Source organism: Diceros bicornis, chromosome 20 (genome assembly GCF_020826845.1).
Source record: "Diceros bicornis minor isolate mBicDic1 chromosome 20, mDicBic1.mat.cur, whole genome shotgun sequence".
NCBI classification, from domain to species: Eukaryota; Metazoa; Chordata; class Mammalia; order Perissodactyla; family Rhinocerotidae; genus Diceros; species Diceros bicornis.
The window spans coordinates 11,386,349-11,411,584 of NC_080759.1; the positions used below are offsets into that span (position 1 = coordinate 11,386,349).

General features: G+C 35.8%; 2 protein-coding genes across 11 annotated transcripts in view; one reads left to right on the forward strand and one right to left on the reverse strand.

Annotated features, from left to right (window-relative positions):
• Positions 1-378: 378 nt before the first annotated feature.
• Positions 379-21,647, reverse strand: PPWD1 (peptidylprolyl isomerase domain and WD repeat containing 1). 4 transcript variants are annotated; one of them, XM_058563974.1, is made up of 11 exons: positions 21,452-21,647; positions 17,870-17,972; positions 15,968-16,068; positions 15,707-15,827; positions 13,087-13,534; positions 9,364-9,554; positions 8,334-8,523; positions 5,634-5,815; positions 4,215-4,296; positions 3,088-3,270; positions 379-677 (listed from the first exon to the last, which is right to left on the reverse strand). In XM_058563974.1, exons 1-11 carry the CDS (start codon positions 21,645-21,647, stop codon positions 534-536), a joined length of 1,941 nt encoding a protein of 646 aa, XP_058419957.1. In that variant the 3' UTR covers positions 379-533. The 4 variants fall into 4 exon arrangements, with proteins under 4 accessions (XP_058419957.1, XP_058419958.1, XP_058419959.1 ...); XM_058563975.1 differs by lacking the exon at positions 21,452-21,647 and adding an exon at positions 19,309-21,006; XM_058563976.1 differs by lacking the exon at positions 17,870-17,972 and having other exon boundaries at positions 21,452-21,515.
• Positions 21,648-21,793: 146 nt separating this feature from the next.
• The window catches only part of CENPK (centromere protein K), a 71,778-nt gene continuing 68,335 nt past the window's right edge, over positions 21,794-25,236 (forward strand). For 6 of the 7 annotated variants that reach the window (XM_058563987.1, XM_058563991.1, XM_058563988.1 and 3 more), the window contains exons 1-2: positions 21,874-21,950; positions 23,848-23,904. The gene's annotated coding sequence lies outside the window, so the exon portion shown is untranslated. The other variant, XM_058563986.1, reaches the window with a different exon arrangement.

Sequence of the window (25,236 nt, forward strand, 5' to 3'; positions counted from 1 at the left end):
GTTGTATGCCATAGGTTCACATCCTTCCAGTTGCTGTACGTGGGACTCGGCCTCAGGTTGGTCGGAGAAGTGGTGCCTTGGGGCGTGCCCGGGATCCGAACCCGGGCCGCCAGCATCAGAGCACGCGCACTTAACCGCCAAGCCACGGAGCCGGCCCCTTGCTATCCTTTCTTAAGGGGTACTAGGATCTAAAGAAACATACGAGGGCAGATTATCTGGCATGTTTTTTAAAAGCTAAGGGACAAATGCATACCACTCATTTTTTAATATGGTTTTGAATTTCATGAGAAATTATGTATAAGGAGTGCTATTTGTTCAACTTTAGTCCATTTCAATTTATCACCTCCTAGGATGAAAAATATTGCAAAAAATCAAAAGCAGAGTTTTAAAAAGTGGCCTTTAATGAAAAATATAAAAATATTGCATCCTTGAAACATGATTTGTATATTTACCAAGTCTTAAGAGATTCCTAATGTAAAATAATTCTGTTTAATATGTTTTTTTTCTTTTTACATATACAATGAAACCTTATTTTACTTGACAGTAATATTTATGATGCTGACATCCTCATAGGGCTTATCTGTTTTGGGATTGACTTTGACGTTGGAGATCCTTTGTACAACTTCCATTCCTTTAGTCACTCGTCCAAATACTGTGTGCTTATTATCAAGCCAAGGCTGTGTTGGAGGACAAATGGAAAATCTTGGTAAACCCAGATTTTTTAAATGACACCCTCTGAGTGAGGAAATTAGAGAATTTAAATTTATGTCGAAAGCAATCTTGAGAATAACAAAGCTAGAGGCATCATGCTCCCTGATTTCAAACTATATTACAAAGCTATAGTAATTAAAACAGTACGGTAGTGGCATAAAAACAGACACAAAGATCAGTGGAACAGAATAGAGAGCCCAGAAATAAACCCACACATATGTGGTCAATTAATTTACAACAGAAGAGCCAAGAACACAAAATGGGGAAAGGAGAGTCTCTTCAATAAATGATGTTGGGAAAATTGGACAGCCACATGCAAAAGAATGAAACTGGATCACTATTGTACACCATACACAAAAAGGAACTCAAAACGGATTAAAGATTTGCACGTAAGACCTGAAACCATAAAACTTCTAGGAGAAAACACAGGCAACAAGTTCCTTGACATAGGTCTTGGCGATGATTTTTTGAATCTGACACCAAAAGCAAAAGCAACAAAAGCAAAAATAAACAAGTGGAACTAATTAATCAAACTAAAAAGTTTCTGCACAGCCCTTTTGTTGAAACCATCAACAAAATGAAAAGGCAACCTACCAAATGGGAAAAAATATTTGCAAATCATATATCTGATAAGGGGCTAATATCCAAAATATATAAAAAACTCATACAACTCAATAGCAAAAAAACCCAATCCAATTAAAAAATGGGCAGAAGATCTGAACAGACATTTTTCCAAAGAAGACATACTGATAGCCAACAGGTACATGAAAAGATGCTCAACATGAATAATTATTAGGGAAAGGCAAATCAAAACCACAATGAGATATCACCTCACACCTGTTAGTATAGCTATTATCAAAAAGACTAGAATTAATAATTGTTGGCAAGGATGTGGAGAAAACGGAACCCTTGTGCATTGTTGATGGGAATGTAAATTGGTACAGCCACTGTGGAAAACAGCATGGAAGTTCCTCAAAAAATTAAAAATAGAGAACTACCACAGAATCCAGCAATTCCACTGCTGGGTATTTATCCAAAGAAAATGAAAACACTAACTTGAAAAGATAATATGCACCCCCTTGTGCATTGCAGCATTATTTACAACAGCCCAGACATGGAAACAACCTCAGCGTCCATCCATGGATAAACGGATAAACAAAGGAATGTTATTCAGCCATAAAAAATGAAATTTTGCCATTTGCGACATGGATGGACCTCAAGGGCATTATGCTAAGTGAAATAAGTCAGACAGAGAAAAACAAATACTGTATAATCGCTCTTACATTTGGAATCTAATAAATAAAACCAAGCTCATAGATACTGAGAACAGACTGGTATGTCGCCAGAGACTGGGGGAGGGGGGTAGGGGGAGGGAGAAATGGGTGAACTGTTTCCTTTTTAGTTTAAATAAAAAAATTTATGCTTCATTTTTTTAATACAATTAAAAAGATGCACAATAATTTCACTTAGCAGCTTTTAAGAGTGTTTTCCATATTTATATGAAAAAATATAAGAGCATAGTATAATGTTTAATTAAATATCTGCATCTTTCAGGCCAAAGGGAGCTAGAGATGTTTGCTAAAGGTAAGTTTCTTTGCATGGCTTAAAGAATTATGGCTAAGCCTTTAAAAGTTCTCTGCAGGAATCCTACCTGCACAGTTACGAGGCAATCTGGAAAAGTTTAAGCAGTATGTGCTTCGGCACGAGAGAGATGGGAGCTCAAAAGCTGGCTCTGCTACGTATTTGACCTTTGCCAAGTTAATCAGGTCTCACTGTCTGTTTCCTCACCTATTATTTAAAACTGGGTACAGTGATATTAGAAGTACTATGAATATTACATGAGATTACCTGCCTGGCAGATAGTAGTTATAAATATTTTTCCTTCATTGCTTGGTGCTTACTTCCAAAAAATACAGTGTTTAATTTTTATAATTTTGTGGAACTGTATAACAAGAGTTAGATATTCTTAAACTATCTTTCATCAGATCTACAATGCTATTGGTTATGGGTTGCATTCTGATTTTGGAGATATAAAAATGTGGGGAAAAAACTCTCAAAATTGGGAATTCATATATTCTAATCCCCCCATTATAAAGATGAGGAAACAGGTGAAATAATTTGCTTTGGATAGTACAATTAATAGTGGCAAAGTTGGCTTAAGCTCAAGTGTCCTGCATTACAGAAGTATTGTTTCACAAAGTGAAATCTGATTTGTTAGGTAATTTTACATTTTCTTCTCTAAATTGTTTTCATTTTTATATCCTGGCAGTTTATAAATAATGTTAGAGAATAATGCAGCTCTCTCTTCCACTGAATTTACTCTCTTAGTTCATAACCTATGAATCTTTGGCTTATAGACAATACTGTTCTACTTACCGTTGGTACTACTGTTATGAAAAACTGGGATCCATTAGTATTCGATCCAGCATTGGCCATGCTGAGTGTATATGGTCTGTCATGTCGTAATGTTGAATGAAATTCATCTTCAAATTCTCCTCCCCATATGCTTTCTCCTCCCATACCAGTACCTGTTGGATCTCCTGTCTGAATCATGAAGCCCTTAACAGAAAGTATACAAAAAACTTATTACACTGTTCTTTTCAATATGTATGCTTTCGAGTCTTATGTTTGTCAAGAGTGCTTTGTATTCAATAAAATCTTAACTTTCTTAACAGTCACTCTGTAAGTGATTTTATTGAACCCTTAGTTATGCTTTAATTGGATGATGTATTTTTATTGCTCAACTACTACCTTATTTTAATGATTGAAACAAAAATGCAAGGGTCTTCTCATTTATAGACACGTACTATCTTTTTCAATAATCCAATTAAAACCAATTAATAGTGTAAATAAGTTTTAGGATCTGTGTAGTACGTTAGGCCTTATATAACTGCCCCACTCTTCTCCCGTCCCCTAACTCTCTGGATTTCCAAGTGAGTCATTTCACTAATTCCTTCAGAACCCTGAAATCTGATTTTATCTCCTGCCATTTCTCCTGTCATTTCTGACCTGCCAATAACCAAGAACTACATCACTGCCCCATCCATTTTATGGAATGCTGCTCAACAAAATCCTGGTTTGAGTTCATTCTGCTCTTCAAGTTATTAATGGTGGTTCTCTCAGATTAAGTGGCATCTTGGCTCTTCTATTATTTAAAATCTTATGTTCTAGATCTATATCATATCTAGCCACTAGGAACAGGTTACCTTGGCTATTGGTTTTATCTAAGCATGACCTTTTACTTATTACCTGACCCTTTGCTTTAGGTGCTGACAAAATATTGCTGCAGTGTTTCTAAAAAGGTAACCGTGTTACTATTCCTATCCTTGATTCTCGATCTGATATTCATGACCATCTATTCTTCTTTTGACTTCCATAGTCCATTTTTCCTATTTCTTTCTAATAAACTGATAAGTGTGACAGAATAAGATTCCTAAGGTTTAAACTTCTTGTTATGTAATAACATACTATTTCTTAAATCATATAAAATTTGCATAACTTACCTTAATTATACGGTGAAATGTATGTCCATTGTAATAACCATTTCTGCTGTGAACACAGAAGTTTTCCACTGTCTTAGGGCACCTAGTAAGATATACATTAAAAATATGAAATCCATTCAGAGCATCTTAAGACAGTTTCTTTACAATTCTGCTTCCTAATGGTGTTTTCAATATCTTCTGAATGTTTCAGAAGGATAGTCTTTTTTCATAACCTCTTCTAATTTCAGGACAAGTAAGAGTTGAAAGGGCATATAAGCAGTAGTATATTCTTACTGTTTAATGTAGTATCTTTAGGTCATGATTGCTTATTATATTTGAGTTTGACCATGTTTAGATTTGAAGGTCATTTAGCAGCTTAAAAAACAAACATAGCATCTTAAAATATATATAGTTCACTGCATATAGTGGGTTAAGTTCCTGGGAAAGGTAATTTTCTTATAAAAACAATGTTATGGTACAGTGACACATTCCTGACCAAGGACTTATTCACTGAAATGATATCTCCTCAATTTAATCAACTTTAAATGACAGTCACACACTCAGAGTAGTTTTCTAGATAATATTAACTAATCTCCTGAGATGATTTAATATGGTACAGTATCATGTAATAGCTCTTAGAGCTGGAAATGGAAGGAAGTATCAAGAAAATCTTGCACCAAGTACATCAGGGAACAGGCTTAATGGGTGCATGCATTCTGAGCACTTGAAATGATTTGATCCAGGAGTTTAGAACTGCCTAGTTCTTTGTTCTGTACTAAGGTATGGCATGATAAAACATTCATATCCAAAATAAATAAGTACTTTTAGTAAAGGTGTTGTAAAAGATGTCACCTTTTGCATCAAGAATAACCAGAGATATTCTATTATATTTGGTACTGCATGTTCATTTTGCAAGTTTTCAAACTGTCTATAGAATACTTTCCTGCTTTTTTCAATGGAAGCTTTCACGTTTCTTGTTGGGATTCATTTTTAAAACATATAGCTACCGGGACTAAAGAAGAGGTAGTTGATGTCTAGCAAATGTCAGGAAGGAAAAATAATTATCCTCCCCTTAAGGACTTGCTTTGAGAGGAAAGCCAGTTATAACAAGCAAGCCACAAAACCTACAGGTGGGATGTGCAGTTAATGGTAATAGTAATATACATTTGTATATCACTTTATAGTTGACATTCAGCACTTTCATAGCCAATATATTTTGTTCTCATAATAATAAACCTGTGAAGTATGTGTATATATGTATAAAATTTTTCCATTTTCTAATGGAACAGTTATCAGATAGCTCAGGATAGATGCTCTATCAAACATTTCAATTCTTCAAAATTCCTTAAGTCAAAGTAACAAGAATTTTAAGTTGCATAGTTTCTTCAAATATACACATTTACACTGGTGTTTATTTAAGACAAGAAAAACAGTACATACTCAACAGGAAAAAGTTTGATGTGAATGTCTCCCATGCTTGTGTGGATAATGGCACTATCTGAAACTCGTTTAGGTCCTTCAGCTTGAGTAGCTGCCATGACTTCTTCTTTAGAAGGTTTCTCATTAAAAACATCTCGGTCAGAGTCTGCACTTTTTGTATCTTCTGGTTCTCGTTTGGTAAACTGAAGGAGGAAAATAAAAAGTGAGTGAATGAATTAAATTTTTCATCTGGTTAAAATTTATGAACAATTAGAACATTAGAAATTTCATTTCTAATGAAATATTTGAGGAAGTAAGAATTCACATCAGAATAAATCCTTTTTCAGGCATCTCTTCCTATAATAGGATACATAAGGCAATTAAATTATTTTTACACTTATCTAATATGAAAATAATCCATATAATGAAGATCTATGATTTCAAATGGGATTTAATTTCCTTTTGGGTGGAAATTTTTTTGGGTACACATTTAACAAGATGCAGTTTTATTTGAAGTAGCTCTCTACTGCTGCCTTCTAGTATGTCCTAACCTGCCAGATGTTGTTTACTTTTCACTATTTAGATTGCTTGAGTTTGAATTCCAGCTCTGCCACTTACTACTTATGTGATTTTGGGGAAGTAAATTCATTTCTTCCATTTCCTCATTCTTAAACAGAGATAAAAATAACTAGCTCAAAATGGTACCTGTTGTGAAGATTAAACAAAGGGATATAAAGTGCTTAGAGAACAGTGCCTAACATATAGAGGGCACTATCTAAATATTAATAATTACTATGAGCAGAACCTGGTGCTCGGTAGGATGAGGATTCAAAGAATCAGTAATGGATCTTGACTTTTTTTTTTTCCTGCAGAGCCTCATCTGATCTATCTAAACCCTAAAGTTTGGGAGAAAGAATACAAATTTTGAGTGAAGTTGCAGAAATCTCAGGATCCTCAGGGTATAGGGAGAATTGAGAAAAACTTTTCAGTTGTTAAAACTCTGGACTTCTCAAGGCCTGTTTCTTTTATTTGACTCTCAGTAAGCAGAAATCTTTTTTCCCAACAAAGCTCTACCTGATGCCAACTGAGTTCCAGGAAGGTAAAGCTAGGGCCCCAGGCCCTGTCTTGCCTAATGTCATTCTTTGATCCACTAGGATAGATTCAAATAAAGAAATAACCAAGCTAGGATGTTATTGCCTTAGCATCTTACTCTCCACTTTTCAAAGGAATGGTATATCTGTTGTGCTATTTATTTATATGAATTTTTAAATAATTATCTTGATTTAGCTCACATATGGTACTAAAGTTCAAATTTTGTAAAATTTTACTTTAACTCATGATATTGGATTTGAAAAAAGGGATAAAAATTTATATATATGTATACTTTAGTTTTGCTTAAGAATATGTACATCTAATAAAACTGAAAAATAATTCATGAAAATGTTAGCTATATAACTATGCACTGTCAGTGGCTTATTTTTTGTTTTTCTATTTCTTCACAGTTTACAGGAAACATGTATGGCGTAGTCAACATAAAAGTAAACTCTGGGGAAAGAAAAAGAAAACTCGTTACCTAAAGTTTTTTAATAAAGTAGATGGAAAATTAGTATATGTGTTTTTAGTATATATCAAGAATTCTCTTTTATGATTAATTTTTACTTTCAAAACAGTCAAATTGTAGTTAAAAACAAGAAATATTATTTTCCTTTAACATATTGATACATTTTTAGCAATGACTTTGAAAGTTATAAGCGAAATTCTCATCTTAAAAGAATGTACCCATTTTAGGTTAAAAGCTTGGCTGCAGTAGGGAAACTGCTATGTCCTACATTTATCAAACGCTAGTAACCTTAATAGCATCACAGCTGCTTACAATATATCAGATGAATGAATGAGTATACCATAATGGGCGAGACACTTTACTAAACTTTGTGGATTTTATAGTGAAGAAAAATAGCACTTGGCTGAACAATTAGGATGGTGCTACTCCTAGAAAGCTTAGTAGTTTGATTTTGAGCCCAATCTCAGTTAACATGCAAAGTACTTTTAGTTCTCCAGAAAAAAAAAAAAATCCTCAGGAATATACAATTCCAAGGTAGCACCATCACAATGGAATCAAAAGGTGAAAAAAGAAATGTGTTTAGAGAAAGAAGCATGCAAGTTTGGGGAGATAAATTATGTTCAAGAACAAAAGCTGAAAAATAATAACACATAAGAATTTTTAAAACCCCATTGTGAAAATTATTTTGGATGCAACTATTACTATAACCACTTACTTCTTATTATCTTAACACAAACAGTTGTAGAAGCCAGGTTGAAAAATTTTCAAAATAAGATGGAAAACAGTACAGAAACACTTAAAATCAAGTCCTAGTTAAAAAGTCTACAATATTAATGTTGTAAGATGGTATTCTGGTTGTTTAGCAAGTCTGCTATTGTTGCCAACATTCTCTTCAACTGAAAACACAAGCTAAGAAAATAAAACGCCACTGCAACTATGATATACAACTATCTACTGGGGCTTTGGGGGAAAAAAGGAGGAGGACTGGCAATAGATGTTAGCTCAGAGCCGGTCTTCCTCAGCAAAAAGAGGAGGATTAGCATGGATGTTAGCTCAGGGCTGATCTTTCTCACAAAAAAAAAACAAAACAAAAAACCTCCAACTGGAGTTGGAAGAACTGGAAGAAACATTCAAGTCTATCTCCTAGTACTTCCACATACCATATAAAATCTATTCTTTTTGAAAGATGTACAGACTATTGTTGGGTCAGCTTGCATATTCTGAAGAACGGGATTTTCGGAAGCTTTCATTTCTATAGTAGTTGCAGCACGATGTTTTTTGGCTATTCCTTGGAACAAAGCCAATTGCATCACTCTAATATTTTCTTGCTTGCCTAAGATCCGCACACACCTGGAAAATACAATAATAATTTATACAGTAAAATTATCAGAATCAACTCCAATTATAACAACTTTACAGATTAAAGCTAAGAATCAACTATCCTTTATCTTTGTACAAAATAACTAGTGAAAAGTTTTTAAAGTGTTTCTCTATGCCTCCCAAAAAGTTATTTTAAATTGACAGGCAGCTCTAATTTTTAGGTTAAAAAAATACAATCATTCAGTCATACAGTTTTAACCTACCCCAATTATTTAATCCTTCTGCAAGCCTTCAAAGATTTTATATTACCAAGAACTACAATATAAGTTTGTTTATATGTGAGAATATATAGCACAAGATTTTTTCTCCTTAATATACATTTTAAGTTCTTTTCATTTACATTCAGTGATAGTATCTGATTATAGCTATTTTGTACTAAGACCAAATGGACTGTTTGCACAAAAGGCTTATTGTGGTTTCATGCATTTTAACTTCTGATTTTATGTCTAGCAGGATGTAATGCTCAATTCTGTGGTTAAAATATTTGGCAACATTTAACGTGAACCAGGCTAATTTAAATCAATAAGCAAAAGGCAGACTGAAACTTGTTAAAAAAAAGAAAACAACAACTTGAAACTATGCACGTCTTCTTTCCATTTCTTTTTACAAACATGAGTGGAAACTTTTTACATAAGATTATAAACAACCAAAAGACCACAGAAAAATCCAGTCAAAACATTTGGTTAAGTTTAGACATTTGGGACCATTCCACTTGTCTTGGAACAAACAAAACTCACATTGTTTCCCTGAAGGAGGAAATGGTCGTCCCAAAATACATTTTTTAAAAACATACATCATATTAAAGCTTACCGGTTTGTTTCTACATTTATAACTTTAATGCCCAGCATTGTTCCATATAGCACGAAGTGTCCAGTTTCATCAAAAACTATATTAATTAATCTTACTGCATCCACCTTCTCCAACTCACGTTCTACAGCCATTCGTCGGCCAAATTCCATGTCTGGTAGCTGTTGCCTCATCTGCTGCAGTTCAGTAAACATCTAGGAAACAAACTATTTATTAACAAAAAAGCTACATAATAAAGAAAATGAGAATTTAAACAGAAGTAGAGTATACATTAAGAGCCACTGACAGTTTGTATACTTATGTACCTTCTTAAAGAGGATCCTAAACACTATAAGCAGGAAATAAAAGACATTAAGTTCAATCACAAAAAACAGTCTTTATACTAACTGGTTCCTCTAATTAAAAAAAATAAAACAAAACCAGTTAGTTAATATAAATATTGCTTTCTCTACAGAAACAACAATGTATGCTGCCTTTTATAAGCCACAGACTAGAACCCTCCAGTAGAAACATAATGCAAACCACATATGTAATTTAAAATTTTCTAGTAGCTACATTAAACAAAGAAAAAGAAACAGGTTAAATTAATTTTAATAATGTTTTATTCAACCTAATATATCCAAAATATTATCATTTAAATATTAAGCAATATAAAAAAATTGAGATAAATTACATTTTTTTTCTTATATTAAGTCTCTGAAATCCTGTATTTTATACTTTTAGCCCATCTCAATTTGGACTAGCCACATATCAACTGCTCAATAACCACATGTGGCTAGTGACTACTATATCGGGCAATGCAGCTATAGACTTTAAGGTCCTTGTACAAGGATCACGGGCCTGACATATAACAAGCACTCAATTTTTGCTGAATGAATGAACTCATTATTTCACTAATTTATAAGAATTTCATGATATTTCAGAAAAAGTTTCAAGTTATTTTAACATGGAGCACAACTACAGTTAGATTATCATTAGGCAAATATGATTTAGGATAGATGAGTATTTTTGAGTACCCTTTAGTTTAGAAATTTGGTTTTTCTTTAGACACAATTTTCAAGACAGAATCCTCCCGAAAGATATGATCTTTACATTGTTTTCCAGACATTTAGGGCATCAAAGAGCAGAATTCAAAAGTAGCTTTCCATTGCAGATGAAAATAAGCCAGACTTATGTCCCATCTACTTCTTTCTTTTTTCATGCTTGTGTTAACCGGAAAACTCATTTTTCTAGATATGGAAAGGACGACAATATCTGTAACTCCAAAACTCAAAAGGTTTGTGTGTCAGGGAACAACATGAGGCTAAGGTCTTCTAGAACAGCTAAAAAGCCTGGTCATTAGGTTTTCTTGTCTCCAGTCTCTGAGACTGATATATTATTGCTTATTCATGTGCCAGAAATAGCCTAGATCATTTTTGCAGTGAAGGACCCTTGATTATCTTTGCTAGAGAGAGGATTCAGCTTTAAGACTTAAAAGTTTGTAGATGGCCATCTGACCATATATAAGTATTTCATAAACATTAATCCTACTTGATAAGCACACTGGAATCTTTTTACAGTATTCTAGTCTTAACAGCAGGGCCTCTGTGATACATAACTGTATGGCCATATGCAGTGATCCTGGTTAATAAATACTAAAAGATATAACTTCACACCATCCAATTAAATTTCTTGTCTGTTAAACTAGGACTCTAACTGGTTAGAAGCTCTTCCTCTTAGTATGGAACTGTGAGAGTCCAGTCATGTACCAGTTACCAGCATTGTAACTAATGTAATTGGCATTTGGCTTTTATTTTTGCAAAATCTCTCATTCTGGATCTCAACTTCTGTCATAAGCTTTACTACTGACCTCTTATCACTTCAGCCCTTTCAATTCAACAAATGTTGAAGACAAAATGAAGAAATAGAGTGGATTGAATAGCTCAGAGTATGTGTGTTAAGAGATTTACATCCATATACCAGGTTTTGAATATTTCTTTTCCTAAGGAATCTTGGAAGAGCTGCAAGTTGGTAAAGAGTTTTTAATTATATTTAAGTTGAAACTAATATCTAGTTACTAGCCACCATTAAAGAAGAAAATATCTCAAAGAAAGGTTTCTCTTTTTCTTAAAAGCATAGAGGAAAGCTATCTTCTTCCAACAAAAAAATGAGTCATGAGGATGATTTGACTAGCAGATCTTCATACTTGTCTGGATTCATATTACTTTAGGCAGATAATTCACCAAACTTATTACCACTTGCCACCAAACAAGAATGTCACTAATAAGAGTGATAGAATTTTTAAAGAGCTTAACGCAGAGAATGTAATGAAAATTGGTCACTACCAAGCCTGTAGAATTGACACTGTCATACAATATATATTATTGCTACAAAGGTTCAACCACAGACTCTCAGAGGATTCAGCATACCATTAGCAGTTAGAGAACGACCTGATGGAAACAGGTGATGAGACCCAATTTTCCACAAAAACTAGTTAACTGTGCATGGATAAAAACGCTTATTCTACAACTACATGCTCTAAAAAATTCTTGTTAGCAGTAATTATGGGTCAGGTACTGTTCTTAGTGCTGGAGATACAATCATGAGCCAAAACAGATACAAGACCATAGATCTCATAGAGTTTAGTCTACTGAGGGGTTGACACACATTAATCAAATAATAAGACCATACCAAATGCTCTAAAAGAAAATAAACAGAGTGATATACAGTCACATAAAAAAAAAGTTGTCCTAGATTGGATGAACAATAAAACATTCCCACAGGTAGCAACCCTTTGAGATTTTAAGGATGAATTCAAAAGGTAATGGGAGGAATGGGGGAGGGGTCACTCCAGGCAGAAGGAAAAGCGTACACAAAGGCCTTGTGGTGAGAGGCACATTCAAGAAATTTAAAGAAGGCCTAAGTGGCTACAGTAAGAGGCAGGGAGAAAGGTGATTTACGGTAGGCTGTAGTAGTAGGCAGGGGCCACAACATGGGAGGCCACGATTTTGGTCTCGATCCGAAGAACAACAGGAAGTCCTTGAAAGGTTCAAAGGATGACATGATCAGATACGTATTTTTAAAAGATTGCTCTGTGTATATCGTGGATAACAGATTAGGAGGAAGCCAGAAGAGATATAGGCCAGATATTAGGCCAGACAAAAAATGATGAACATAGAGTACTGAGAGCTGTGCTAAAAGGAAATGGATGGATTTAAAGTATATTTAGAAAGTCAAATTGACAGGACTCATGATGAATTAAATAGAGGGGTAAAGGAAAAGAGTTAAGGATGACTCAGGTTTCTGGCTTGTGCCAGTAGATGGATAGTGATGCCATTCATGAAGACACAACAAAAAAAGGATAAGACCAGGTCTTTTCAGAATAAAAAGCTGGAGAAATAAATTTGGGAGTAGTCATATTCACACAAGAGTGAACAGAGAGTGAGAAGAGAAGGGGGCTTAGAAGGAATTCTGAGGATCTTAAGAGGAGGACCTTGCTAACAAAACAAAACTGAAAAAACAGCCACATAAGCTGAAGGATAACTGTCTCAGAAGCTATCACACGATAAACCTAGAGAAGAGAGTTTTGAGGAGCAACAATGCAATATAGTACATTATTATCTTTAACGTGCTAAAATAACCACCAATCTAAATGTCTATATCCAGAAAAAAAATCTTTTAAGAAATAGCATAAACCAAAGACATTTTCAGAAAAGTAAAATCTGATTAAATCTAAATTGCACTTACACTTAGTGATTCATCAAAGACTCTCATGAGTTTTCCAGTTAAAAACCTGAAAATTCTAACTTTTCTATCAGAACCAATAGTAGCTATTTTCTTTCCATCAGGTGAAAAACATATGCTGGTTGGATAAGCCTTGCACTTGGCAAATTCATATAAATCTGTGTCAGTTTTATACTCCCAGTTCACATTTTTGGGGAATTTATATTCATGAGGAGGCCCAGTCCAGTATTCAATCATTCCAGATTTGTCAGAAGACACTACTGCTTTGTAAACTGGGTTTAGTCGTATCTGAGTAAGAGGTGATGTATGGAGTTTGTCAAAAATATGAAGTGGCTGGTTATCTCCTCGACCATCATAAATGAAAATTTTTCCTGTACTCTTCTCAGAAGCAGCAACTGAAGATATGGCGTCCCCTGGGCAATAGATCCACTCACACTGTCCGGGAAAATAGCTAAAATAGTAAAGAATTGAGAGAAAAAAGGTCAAGACAACAAGTAAGCATCCATCACCACCCTCACCACCAAAAAATGTCCTGGCCAGTGATTTAGCTAGTTCTGGATTCCCTGCTCAAAAGTAGCAGATACAGATACAGAATGGGGAGGAACAACTAAGAATGGTTACTAATTTTTCTCTTTCTGACCTTATCAATGCAATGATAATAACTTCTGAGGATCTATCAAATCACAAGAAGAGAACTGCATATAGCAGACCATTTACTTCTCTTGGGTAGTTAAGGAAAGCTAATCAGACCTGGGCCTTAAAATATTCTGGGGTATTGCTTTTTGGATCTCTGTCTATGCCTCAGTCTCTTTATTTTTTTATTTTTTTGTTTTTTGTGAGGAAGATCAGCCCTGAGCTAACATCCACGCCAATCCTCCTCTTTTTGCTGAGGAAGACTGGCCCTGGGCTAACATCTGTGCCTATCTTCCTCCACTTTATATGGGACGCCGCCACAGCATAGCCTGACAAGAGGTGCATTGGTGCGCGCCAGGGGATCCGAACCTGGGCCACCAGCAGCAGAGCGTGCGCACTTAACCGTTACACCATGGGGCCGGCCCCCTATGTCTCAGTCTCTTTATAACTTACTTTTAAATAGGTTAGCATGTTACAGTATACTTTGTAAGTCATTCTTGAAATATTTAAGATCAAAATATTTTAGTTATGACTATGGTCAAAAGAAAAACATGCTCAAAAGAAAAACATTCTTATATCACATTCTCATTATTAGTAACTTGATCTTAAAATTATAAGCTTTGAACATGCCACCTGATGAACAAAGTGTAAAAGAACTGGGACAGATTTAATTAATACACGAAATTTATACACTCAAATGAGTGTTGTCTCCTTCAAAGTAGTCAGTCTGAGAAATTGCATAGTTATTCTAATGATGGTGCTGATGCTCAAAACCTTTTGGGGACTCTTCTTTTAGAATTCTGCCAAAGCCAAAAAAAATACTCTTTCAATATCCTCAAAGGTGGTAAATGTTCAACATTTACAAACAGATTTGATTTTTAAAAATAGCTAAAGTTGGGGGAAACAAAGCTGGGGAATAAGAAAGATGATCAATAGGTATTTCTATTTGGAGTCAAAAAGTAAGTTCTAAATAATGAGATTGACTTCCTTCAGTGACTCATAAATTGATTTTGAAGGAAATTCCAAAAGAAGTCCTGCTATGAACTGAATTGTGTCCTTCCCCCACGGGCGACCCCCCAACTCATATGTTGAAGCCCTAACCCCCAATGCGATTATATCTGGACGTAGGGCCTTCAGGAGGTAATTAAGGTTAAATGAGTTCATAAGGGTGAGGCCCTAATCCTATAGGCCTGTGGCCTTCTAAGAGGAAGAGAGAGAGATCATTTTCCTCTCCATTCCCTGTCCCAAATGAGGAGGACACAGAGCGAAACCTGTGGAAGACAGTCCTCACCACAAACCAAACCCTACTGGAACCTTGATCTTGGACTTCTAGCCTCCAGAACTGTGAGAAAATAAATTTCTGTTGTTTAAGCCACCCAGTCTATGGTCTTTTGTTATGGCAATCTGAGCAGACTAAGCCAAGTCCCAAAACTGTTTCTGACAATACTACGAATTTCAAGCTGATATTCACTACATAAATTCAGTATATTATGTTAAAAAAGACATGCTTAAAACAAAATATTAGTCTCATTACTGTACAGTCTAACCACATAGTTTGGATATCAATACACTTCACACTTTAAATCAACAACACATAACATCAATTTCAAAAGTGTGCATACACCTTATAAGAACACAATACCATATTACTGAAATAAGCACAGCAAGGAAGTTAATTCTAAGTAGCAGTAAATTAGACATGATAGATCTGCATTAATTTATTAAGTAGCGTTAAATGGATACAATGAATCCTTGTTATGATGCAGTTTGGAAATTTCTGCTGTGATTAATGACAAAAACCACAGCAGAAGCCTCCAAACAGCATCATAACAAGGATTCATCATATCTAATTTTCCCAAGCAAAATCCAAAAGCACATTTTTTAATGGAATGGTAATATATTCTGTTTAGAAATACCTATGAAATGGTGAAGTTTAGTTTAAAAATTATTTCACTAAGTTAAAAAATATATACTTTAAAAAAAGACTCACCCAAGCTTCAGCATATTGATCATGTCAAAGTTCACTACATCAAACACCTTCATTGCTTTATCATCACCCACAGAACAGAACAATGCTCCCTCAGAGCTAACTGCAATACTCTCAATAACTCCTATTTAAATAAATCAAATTAAAACATTCTAGTAAATACCAATGAAATAAATGTGCACCATTCAAAGAAAAAAAACATTTTAAAATAACCTTTAACAGTTTAAAAGAGAGCCACAACAAAAAAAAACTTGAAATTCTTACCTAGGTGACTACGAAAATGTTTAACAAATTCAATTCCCTCTTCAATTTTTTTCCAGAACTTAACATGTCCATCATGACTGGCAGTAATAATAAAGTCTGTCCTGCACATATAAAATTGTAAAAGTTAATTTCTAAAACAGATCTGTGAATCACTCAGTACCCTCAAAGCAATCAATCACTGAGAATCTTTGACTCTTTCATAACAGTTTTTTTTTTAATCTTCCTTTATGCAGATCACTATATTAGGGTAGACAGAACACCGCAAAATTTGAAGCTCTTTTTTGGATATAACACTTGCTGCTGCACTAATTTTAATCCCAAGAGCTAGGATCAGAATTGAGCTAGGACTTGACATTAAAAAAAAAAAAAAAAACTCACCAGGAATCACTAGACCTTAAAGTCCTTTAATGTTAAAATTACTTTATAGGCAGTCTTTTCATGGGGAAAATGTACTACTTTTCAGAAGCTGATAAATAATTAAATCCCAACACACTACCTTCATATACAGCAAAATTCAACGCAAGTTTGTTTTGTATCCTATCCAAGATATTTTGGTTGTTTAAATATCATAAAGATTTTGTACTGAATAGTCTCCCCTGTAAGGTATATAAAATAAAAACCATTTATTGAAATCTAGTACATGTCAGGTACTTTACACACATTACCTTAGTTAATCTTTACAGCAACTCTATTAGGGTGGGTATTTTTTATCATGATTTTACAAATCAGGAAACAGTTTTAAAATGTTAAATGTATTTGTCCCAGGTCCATAGCTGGAGAGCAGCATTTGATATCAGATCTGCCTAACTTCAAAACCTATAATCTATTACACGCTGCTGCCTTGGGTTAAAAAAAAAAAACTGGAGAGAGTGATAGCAATGCTAGTCCTATATGCTGCTTTATATCCTGACAACTTTGGACCAAATAAAGTCAGAATTGTCTGACTTTTGGTCAGAATTATCCTATAAAGGAAATACAAAGATATTTTATTTAATTAAATTTTGTATCTTAAACTGTCTCCAAGAGATCAAAAATAGACTGACCCAAAGAGCTAAGTAATTCATCTACTTCTTCCATACCCACTGCCAATATGAATCTAAGCCACCATCGTATCTCTTCTAGATTTCTATCCTAGCCTCCTAATTGCTCCCTCTGCATCCAATCTTTCCCTGTTTGAATCCATTCATTTCACCAAAGCCAGAGTAGTCTTTAAAAAAAAATAAATCTGTTACTCCCCTGATTACAGGTTCAAAATCCATATAAGAAATAGAAAACCCTCTGGGATTTAGCCCTTGTCTTTTTTCTCTAGCTCTCATCTGCCTTTTAACCTCTTTAAACCTGTTCCCTTATCTATAAAATGCAGATTATATACTACCTCTTAAGATCTTTCTTAAGATAAATGAGATAATTTATAAAAGATCTTAGCACAGTACCAGGACAGAATCTGAGCTCAACAAACATTAGAATATTACTACTATTATTATCCTTCTCCAAATCCCCATTCATCTATTCTGAAGGTCCTGTGACATTTCTAGGATGTCTTAGTTCTCATCATTTTCCCCATTAGTACTGAAGAGGCCAGCTACCAATTACTCCCATCTCCACTAGTACACTCTTTTTCGGGGAAGCTCAGACACTACCTGGTTCATCCCTTTCTGGCATTTATCTCCAAAAGACATATACATAAACTAGGGAGTTCGGTCTTAGAGAATACATTCCTTGCATGATATAGGAAAGAACATGTAGGCCTTTATTTAACTTAAACTATTACAGAACCTATGAAATTAAATAGAAATCCATAATATCCTAAAGTTACTTCTACAAGTCCATCTCAAAATTGAAGCATTTTCTTGGGAAAAAAAAAACTTCTCAGAAAAAAATAAAAAAAAGCGAGAGACTTACTTGGTGCACACCACATGGGTGATAACATCTCTATGCATGTAACTACGCTCATACATGGATGCACTGGGGAGATTATCAAGATAAACTCTTTCAAACTCTAGAACTGGAAAAAAAAATGAAAAATATTTATTTTTAACAACTGGAACTAAATACTATTTTGTATTTTCTTCTAGATTTTCTTTCTTTTAGATTTTCTTTCTTTCTTTCTCTCAATTCACATGTAATGAAAAAAAATCCAGTGTGTTATGTTAATTCTAACTTTTATTATTTCACAGTACTGAATATCACCATTATTTAGTCATGTATGATGGGTTCTCAAATGTTACACAGATGCTTAACTGTCCCCAGAACTTAAGAACTGAGTGGTTCTGGCTTAATATGTAGGTTCCATTAAAAAACAAAACCAAAAACCTTAACAAGTTTCATGAAACTATCAGAACTGTCTTTCTAACCATGTAGATGCAATTATTAGTGCTAATTTAAATAAGTACAGATCTTCCTCGATCTATGATGGGGTTATGTCCCAAAAAACCCACTGTGAGTTGAAAATATTGTAAGTTGAAAATGCATTTAATACACCTAACCTACCGAACATCATGGCTTAGCCTAGCCTACCTTAAACATGCTCAGCACACTTACATTAGCCCACAGTTGGGCAAAATCATCTAACACAAAGCATATTTTATAATAAAGTGTTGAATATCTCATGTAATTTATTGAATACTGTACTGAAAATGAAAAACAGAATGGTGTATGGATACAGAATGGTTTTAAGTATATTGGTTGTTTAGTCTCACGATCGTGTGGTTGACTGGGAGCTGTAGCTCACTGCTGCTGCCCAGCATCATGAGAATCATACAGTATATTGCTAGCCAGGGAAAAGATCAAATTCAAAATTCGAAGTACGGTTTCTAGTGAACACGTATTGCTTTCGCACCATGGTAAAGTCAAAAAATCATAAGTCGAACTATTGTTAAGTCGGGGACCATCTGTAATAAGAGGCAAGCGGCCACCTATAAGATATCTCAGTTTAGCTTTAAGGCACTGATCCTCTTTGAAGTCACTGATACTGGGTTTGAAACAGGTAAATGTTAATAAAATGCCTAGATCTTTAGAGCTGAGAGAATCCTACAGAATATTCAGTTGAGTGCTTCTCAAACTTTTTCCAGCAGCAAAACATCTGTAAGAGTGGTAATCTAAGGAAATACTGATTTCATTATATGAGCTATGAACACTTTTACTAGTAAAAAATGATATACATGCACCTAATAATCCAATGATGGCCAAATGTGTATAAACAGTTGCTAAATTAAACATGGAGAGATGTTTGTTTTTCGTAACTATTGTATAGCAGACTCAAAGTTGTATCTGATGAACTACTTTTCCTTTCATTTTTATATGGACATATTAATGTTCAGAGATAAGATGACCATTCTCACCTCCTCCTGCAGTTAGGAGTTATCTCATTTGCCAATGGGATAAAAGTGGAAGCCTTGCGTGACCGTCAAGAAGTCTCCTTGAAAAGTTGTGCCCTTTTTCCCTTCCTTAGTTCTACAGCTTGGAACTGGGATGAGCACTGTAATTCTAATAACCACTCAGGACAAAAATGAGGGCTATACCCTAGTAATGTTTGGGGAGAAAGCTGGAAAAAGCCTAGGTCCCTTTGGAACCTCCATACCAACCCCAGACTGTCTACTTTGGGATTTCTTTTACACATGAGAGAAGTATATCTCTATCTTTTTAATGTTATTGTCACTTCAGGTTTTTCTGTAATATGCAGCTAAATTTAAACCCATCTGATATATATTCCTTTTGCTGTTAGTTCACTTGTTGAACAGATATTTACTAAAAACAAAATAGGTTCGAAGGCACAAGGACATAAAGACAAGTAACACGTAGTTCCTGTCCTTGAGAAACCATCAGTTCAATTAAAGGTAGTGCCATAATCATTTATAATGTTTTTCTGAAAATGTATACAGAAGTCCAATGTCCAAAGAACATGTTAAAGGGGATAGTTTCGTTTCTATAAAGCTATATATATTATTAAACCCCTGTCCTTTTAGATAAAATATTCAATGATATTTTTCTAACATTTCATACAAGTTTTTTAATTTCAATTTTTCTTCAAACTGAATACACTATTGACTGGCTTAAATACAATAAGCATCTAATTAAGGGTAAAGATTTTCATACCTAACAATTTCCATCTCTGTCTCAATTGTATTAAGTTTATAAGATCTTTATCTCCTAACACTAGTATCAGCACTGTGATATTTTTGGATTTTCCCATTCCCCTCATTCATTTCTATCAAAAAGGACAAGCAAAAATATTCTAATGCAATAAAATAGAGCATAAATATTGTAATATTCATTCATTCAATAAGTACTTATTGAGCATCTGCTATATGCAAAGCACTGTACCAAGCACTGGAGCCAAACAGGCATGGTCCTTGCTCTTATATGCTTAGTCTAAGCAGTGGAGAGAAACATTAACCAGACAATCACATGAATAAATATACAATTACAAAATTGTAGCAAGTGAAATAAGGAAAAAGTCGCTATGGAAGCATTTAACAGGAAGACCTGGCAGTAAAAAAGGTAACACACTTTAAGGGTGTCAATGTGAAATGTTCAAAGAAGTAGCTTCTTCAAAATTTGGATACATAAAACGTGAAGATTATCTGTAAATTCTGTGCGATAAATGTGACCTCAGAGTTCTGATCAAAGTGCTTTAAAACCAAGCCCAGACTGGAGAAGTCACAGGCTTCCCAGAGGAAGTGATAGCTGAGCTGAGTGGTAAAGGCTGAACAAAAGTTACCCAAGTGAAAGGAGTGAGGGTAATTATTCCAGGTAGAAGCACCATGATACCCCCGGCAGGCATCCAGAGGAGAAAAAGAGCATGACCCATTCTCAAGTGCTTTAGTACGGCTGGAGCACAGTCAAGAGGAAGACAGGGGTTAGGAAAGTGAAGTAACGGAAATGTGCTGGGGAGGTAAGGAGAGACCATAACATGAAGGTCCGTGTATGCCATGTTAGAGAGTTTGGACTTGTTTTGAAAATAATGAGAAACCACTGAAGAGTCAAGTAGGGAGAGTGATAAATTAAGATTTGAGCTTTCAGAAAGATCACATTTTAATGGTCTTACACGTTTTCTAAATACGTACCGCCTCCCTCCTCCCCCGATTTTCAATAGGTACCGCCATCCCCCCGCGTCCCAACAGACTAATACCACTCCTGAATGAACAACTTTAAAAATACCCAGTACTTGTCCACTCTGCTAAAGTTAGAAATTCCAAACTCGTATGACTAAATGAGAGGCGCCAAGCACATAATAAGTATTGATATAAGTTAGCCTTAGCATCTATCATTACAAATCAGTGATTAATAGTGTTAGATATCATCCAAAAAACGCTGTACTCAACCCAAATCACTATCTTTGGAGGACGTGCAAGTACAGAGCGGCCAGAAGTGAGAAGATGACCCTCTGTTCTGAGAGCACAAAACCCACAATCAAACGCCATCCGTTTTCGGGTCTGGAGGACGCAGCATTCCAACTCGCCCTGTGCCTGTCTCTGTAGCTACCTTTCCTCTTCTTGGCCAATGTTGCCTCTACAGGTAAAGGCCCAACCCAGCGCTCTTCATTCTCCTCTTCGTTCTCTTGGGCCACGGCCACTGACAATGCCAGCTCTGTTTCGCTGCGTTCCGTTTTTTCCGGTTCCTCGGTGTCCCGGCGCCTTCTCCTCCTCTGCTGCGAATCGCTACCACCTTCCGCCGCCATATTGTACGAACGTCAGAGAAGGCGCGACACCCACAGCTCGGCTACCAATCCCAAAGCAGCGGCGCAGCCCCGTCGTCAGCGGCCGAGCGAGTTTCGGGATTGGCTGGGGCGGGTCGGAGCAGATCCAATCAGCAAGCAGCGCGCGCACGGGTCCTGGGCGGGGAAGCCTTGTTTTCGCCAGGCTGAGGCGAGCTGAAGTCCGCACCTCTGTGGTGGTAAGAGGGGGGCCGGGGCGGGCACCGTGACGGTTGGAACTTGCCGCCGGGCTGGCAGCTCCTACGGTATGGAGCTGCAGCCCCAAAGGTGGGGCCTTACCTCCGGGGACCTGGATACCCGACATGCAGCCAGGCCTTGAGTCGTGCTCGTCGGCTCTAGACCCCCGCGGGTTAGGAGAGAAAGAGGGAGGGCTGGGGAATCGATGGCACTGGTTGACGGGCGGGCCTCCCCTCAAGGGCTCCAAACATGTCTTCTCCCCTGCGCTTCTTCGGTCTCTCCCACTCTCTCTGAAGAAGGTGGCGAGTGCTTGGTCCTGTTTTCGGGCGAGAGAACCAGCCACGCCGAGTAACCTAGGTGGCCTACGGCAGGACCTTTCACCCTTCTGCCTTCTCCCTGCGCTAAGCTTCCATCTCTCTCTTAGTGGCCTTCTGGACTTCAGCTGTCTTCTTAAAAACAAAAAAAAAATTATTGTGGTAAAAAACACATAACATAGAATTTAACATCTTAATTTCTTCCTTTTTTTATCCGTTAAATACAGTTTGTCAGAATGACCGCCCTAAAACACTGCTTTCAAAATCCCACTCAAAAGCCTACTGGTTACGTATTGCAAACCAGAGAAATCCCTGCTTTCCTTTTGGTTTGATGTGGACGCCAGATGTAGGGAAGGAACTGCCCGTAGTAAGCACTCGTTAAAGGCTCCCGTTATGTGACCCATCCTACCTGGCAAGTCGCATTTCTTCTCTGCCTTCTGCTGGAATCAGACCACTTTCTCTCGTGTCTCACACATTTGCCGTGCTCATCCTTGCCTCCCAGGCTTATGTTTTTATGCCTTGAAAGCATTTCCGCAGCAAATCTAGCCTTCACCCTTACGGCTTCTCATCCGATAGAGCCCATGGCGATAGTAATGAGGATAAGGACGATAAGGGAGCTAGTACTGTGCACCAAGCACCGTACGAGGCCCTTTTCTTCCAGGCAGATTTCTCTCGTCTTCGCTGTTCTGAAGTCTGAAAGCACTGCGTTGTGTCATTTACCACGTCGTGGCGCTTCTAGCTGCGGGAAATCGTATCAGATATTTAGTTGTCCATTTGTTTATTTTGTCTCTCCTCAGTGAGAATGTAAGCTCCCTGAGGTCAGAGATTTCTCCCCTACACAGCTATGGCCACAGTGTCTGACAAATGGCACACATTAAGAAGGTGCTTGTTGGATACATGAATACAGCTTAGAATTATATGGGTACTTTCTATTACTTTATTTCATGAATATTAGTCTTTTTCCAATAATAGTATGAGTTTCTTTGGTTTTATATTAGATATTTTAAAGTTATGTGGTGTAGTATTCCTAAATGCAGCAGTATTGTTCTTCAGTAAATGATTGGGAATTGGAGTACTAACTGAGGACCGCAAGAGGTGACTTGTTCTCTTTCCAGAAAGGTAGATATAAGGATACAAAATGTGGGAAACGGATAAAGTTAAACTCTTAAATGTTTTTCTTTGTATTCTAATGCCACGTTGAACTGCCAGTCCACCTAATCTGTTGAATATCTATCCACGCACACAGTTTCACATTACTTTTGCATACTGATAATGTATTTTGTTGGTTAGTATACTACAAAGTGGGGAAAGATAAATTTGCACTTCATTTCTAAGTTAAGGTATATTTGAAACAAATATTTATATAATGTTTGACTTTTTTGCTTAAAAATATTCTAAAATCGTTAATGACTGTTTATGGCTTTGTGAACTTAACTATATCTTTTCTATATAGCAAGGAAGATGTTTAGCGTAAACATTTTTGGATATGGCATAAGTTATTTAACCAGTCTTCTACTGATTGACATTCAGATTGTTAATAGTAAAGTTAGTAGCTAATACTGATGTAGCTCTTTATATGTGAGGCACAGATCTAAGAGCTTTACATATATTAACTCATTTAATTGTCGTAACAACTCTATGGGGTAAGTTATATTATTATCTTCATCTTACAGATAACTGGAAACTGAGGCACAGACAGTTTAAGTGACTTACCCAAGGTCACACGGCTTGTAAGTATCTAAGCCAGGATTTAAACCTAGACGGTCTGATTGCAGAGTTCACACTTATAAAGTTTTTTATAGGTAATGCTATAGTAAGCATACCTATGTAGACTTATGCAAATATATCTATATGTAGGATTATTACTACGAGTGGAATTTCTGGGTCAAAGATAAATGCATTTGGGCCGGCCCTGTGGCTTAGCGGTAAAGTGCGCTTGCTCCGCGGCTGGCAGCCTGGGTTCGGATCCCGGGTGCGCACCGACGCACTGCTTCTCCAGCCGTGCTGGGGCCGCGTCCCACATACAGCTCCTAGAAGGATGTGCAGCTATGACATACAACTATCTACTGGGGCTTTGGGGGAAAAATAAATAAATAACAATTAAAAAAAAAAAACAAAGATAAATGAATTTAAAAATTTGATGGATATTGCTTATTATCCTACAAAGTGACTGGTCTACCAAGTGCATTCCTGTTGTTCTACACTCTTGCCAATATTGTTTCTTATAAAAATTTTCATTTTTGCTAGTCTGAATGAAAAATAACTTATTTAATTTGCATTTTATAACTTATGACTAAGGTTAAGAATGCATTTTTTTCTATATTTAAAAGGTATTTCTCATTTTTTCTTTAAATTCCCTATTTGTGTCCTTTGCCCATTTCTATTGCATTGTTTTTTTTGTTTACCTTTTTATTGTAAAGTTAAATACAGACACAAAAAACCTCACACAAAATAAATGTAAAGTTCATAAATTGTTATAAGGTGAACACCTTTATCACCATGTAGATCAGACATAAAACTTTAATAATCACCTCAGAAGTCTGTCCATTTGGTCTTCTTCAATCACAGGCCCCTCGCTCCTCCTACCGCCTTCTCTCCCTCCCTCCAAAAGTAATTGATATCCTGACTTTTATAGCGATTGCTTTTTTAGGTTTTTTAATGATTGGTTGTTAGTTTTTTCTTATAAATTTGTAAACATTCATTATACGTTTAGGAAATTAGGTCTTGGGTGCCATATATATTAGAGATATTTTTCTTAGGTTTTTGGGTTTTAAATTTTAACTTTTTAATATCTTTGTCCATGCAGAATTTTTAAAAATTTTATATATAGAGATTTTACTTAGTTTTGCTTAGAAAGGTCTTTCCTAATCCATGATCAAAAAAAAAAAAATTCTCCATGTTTTCTCCCTGTTGGTTTTTATGATTTCTGTTTGGATTTTTTGAGAGATGGGGGAGTGGTGTAAAGATCGACGTATATAACTAGGCTTATTTCCCCCCTCAAATACTATGCAGTTTGTTAAAGAAAAAAAAAAAAGGAGGGGTGAGTCTATATGGGGCAAAAT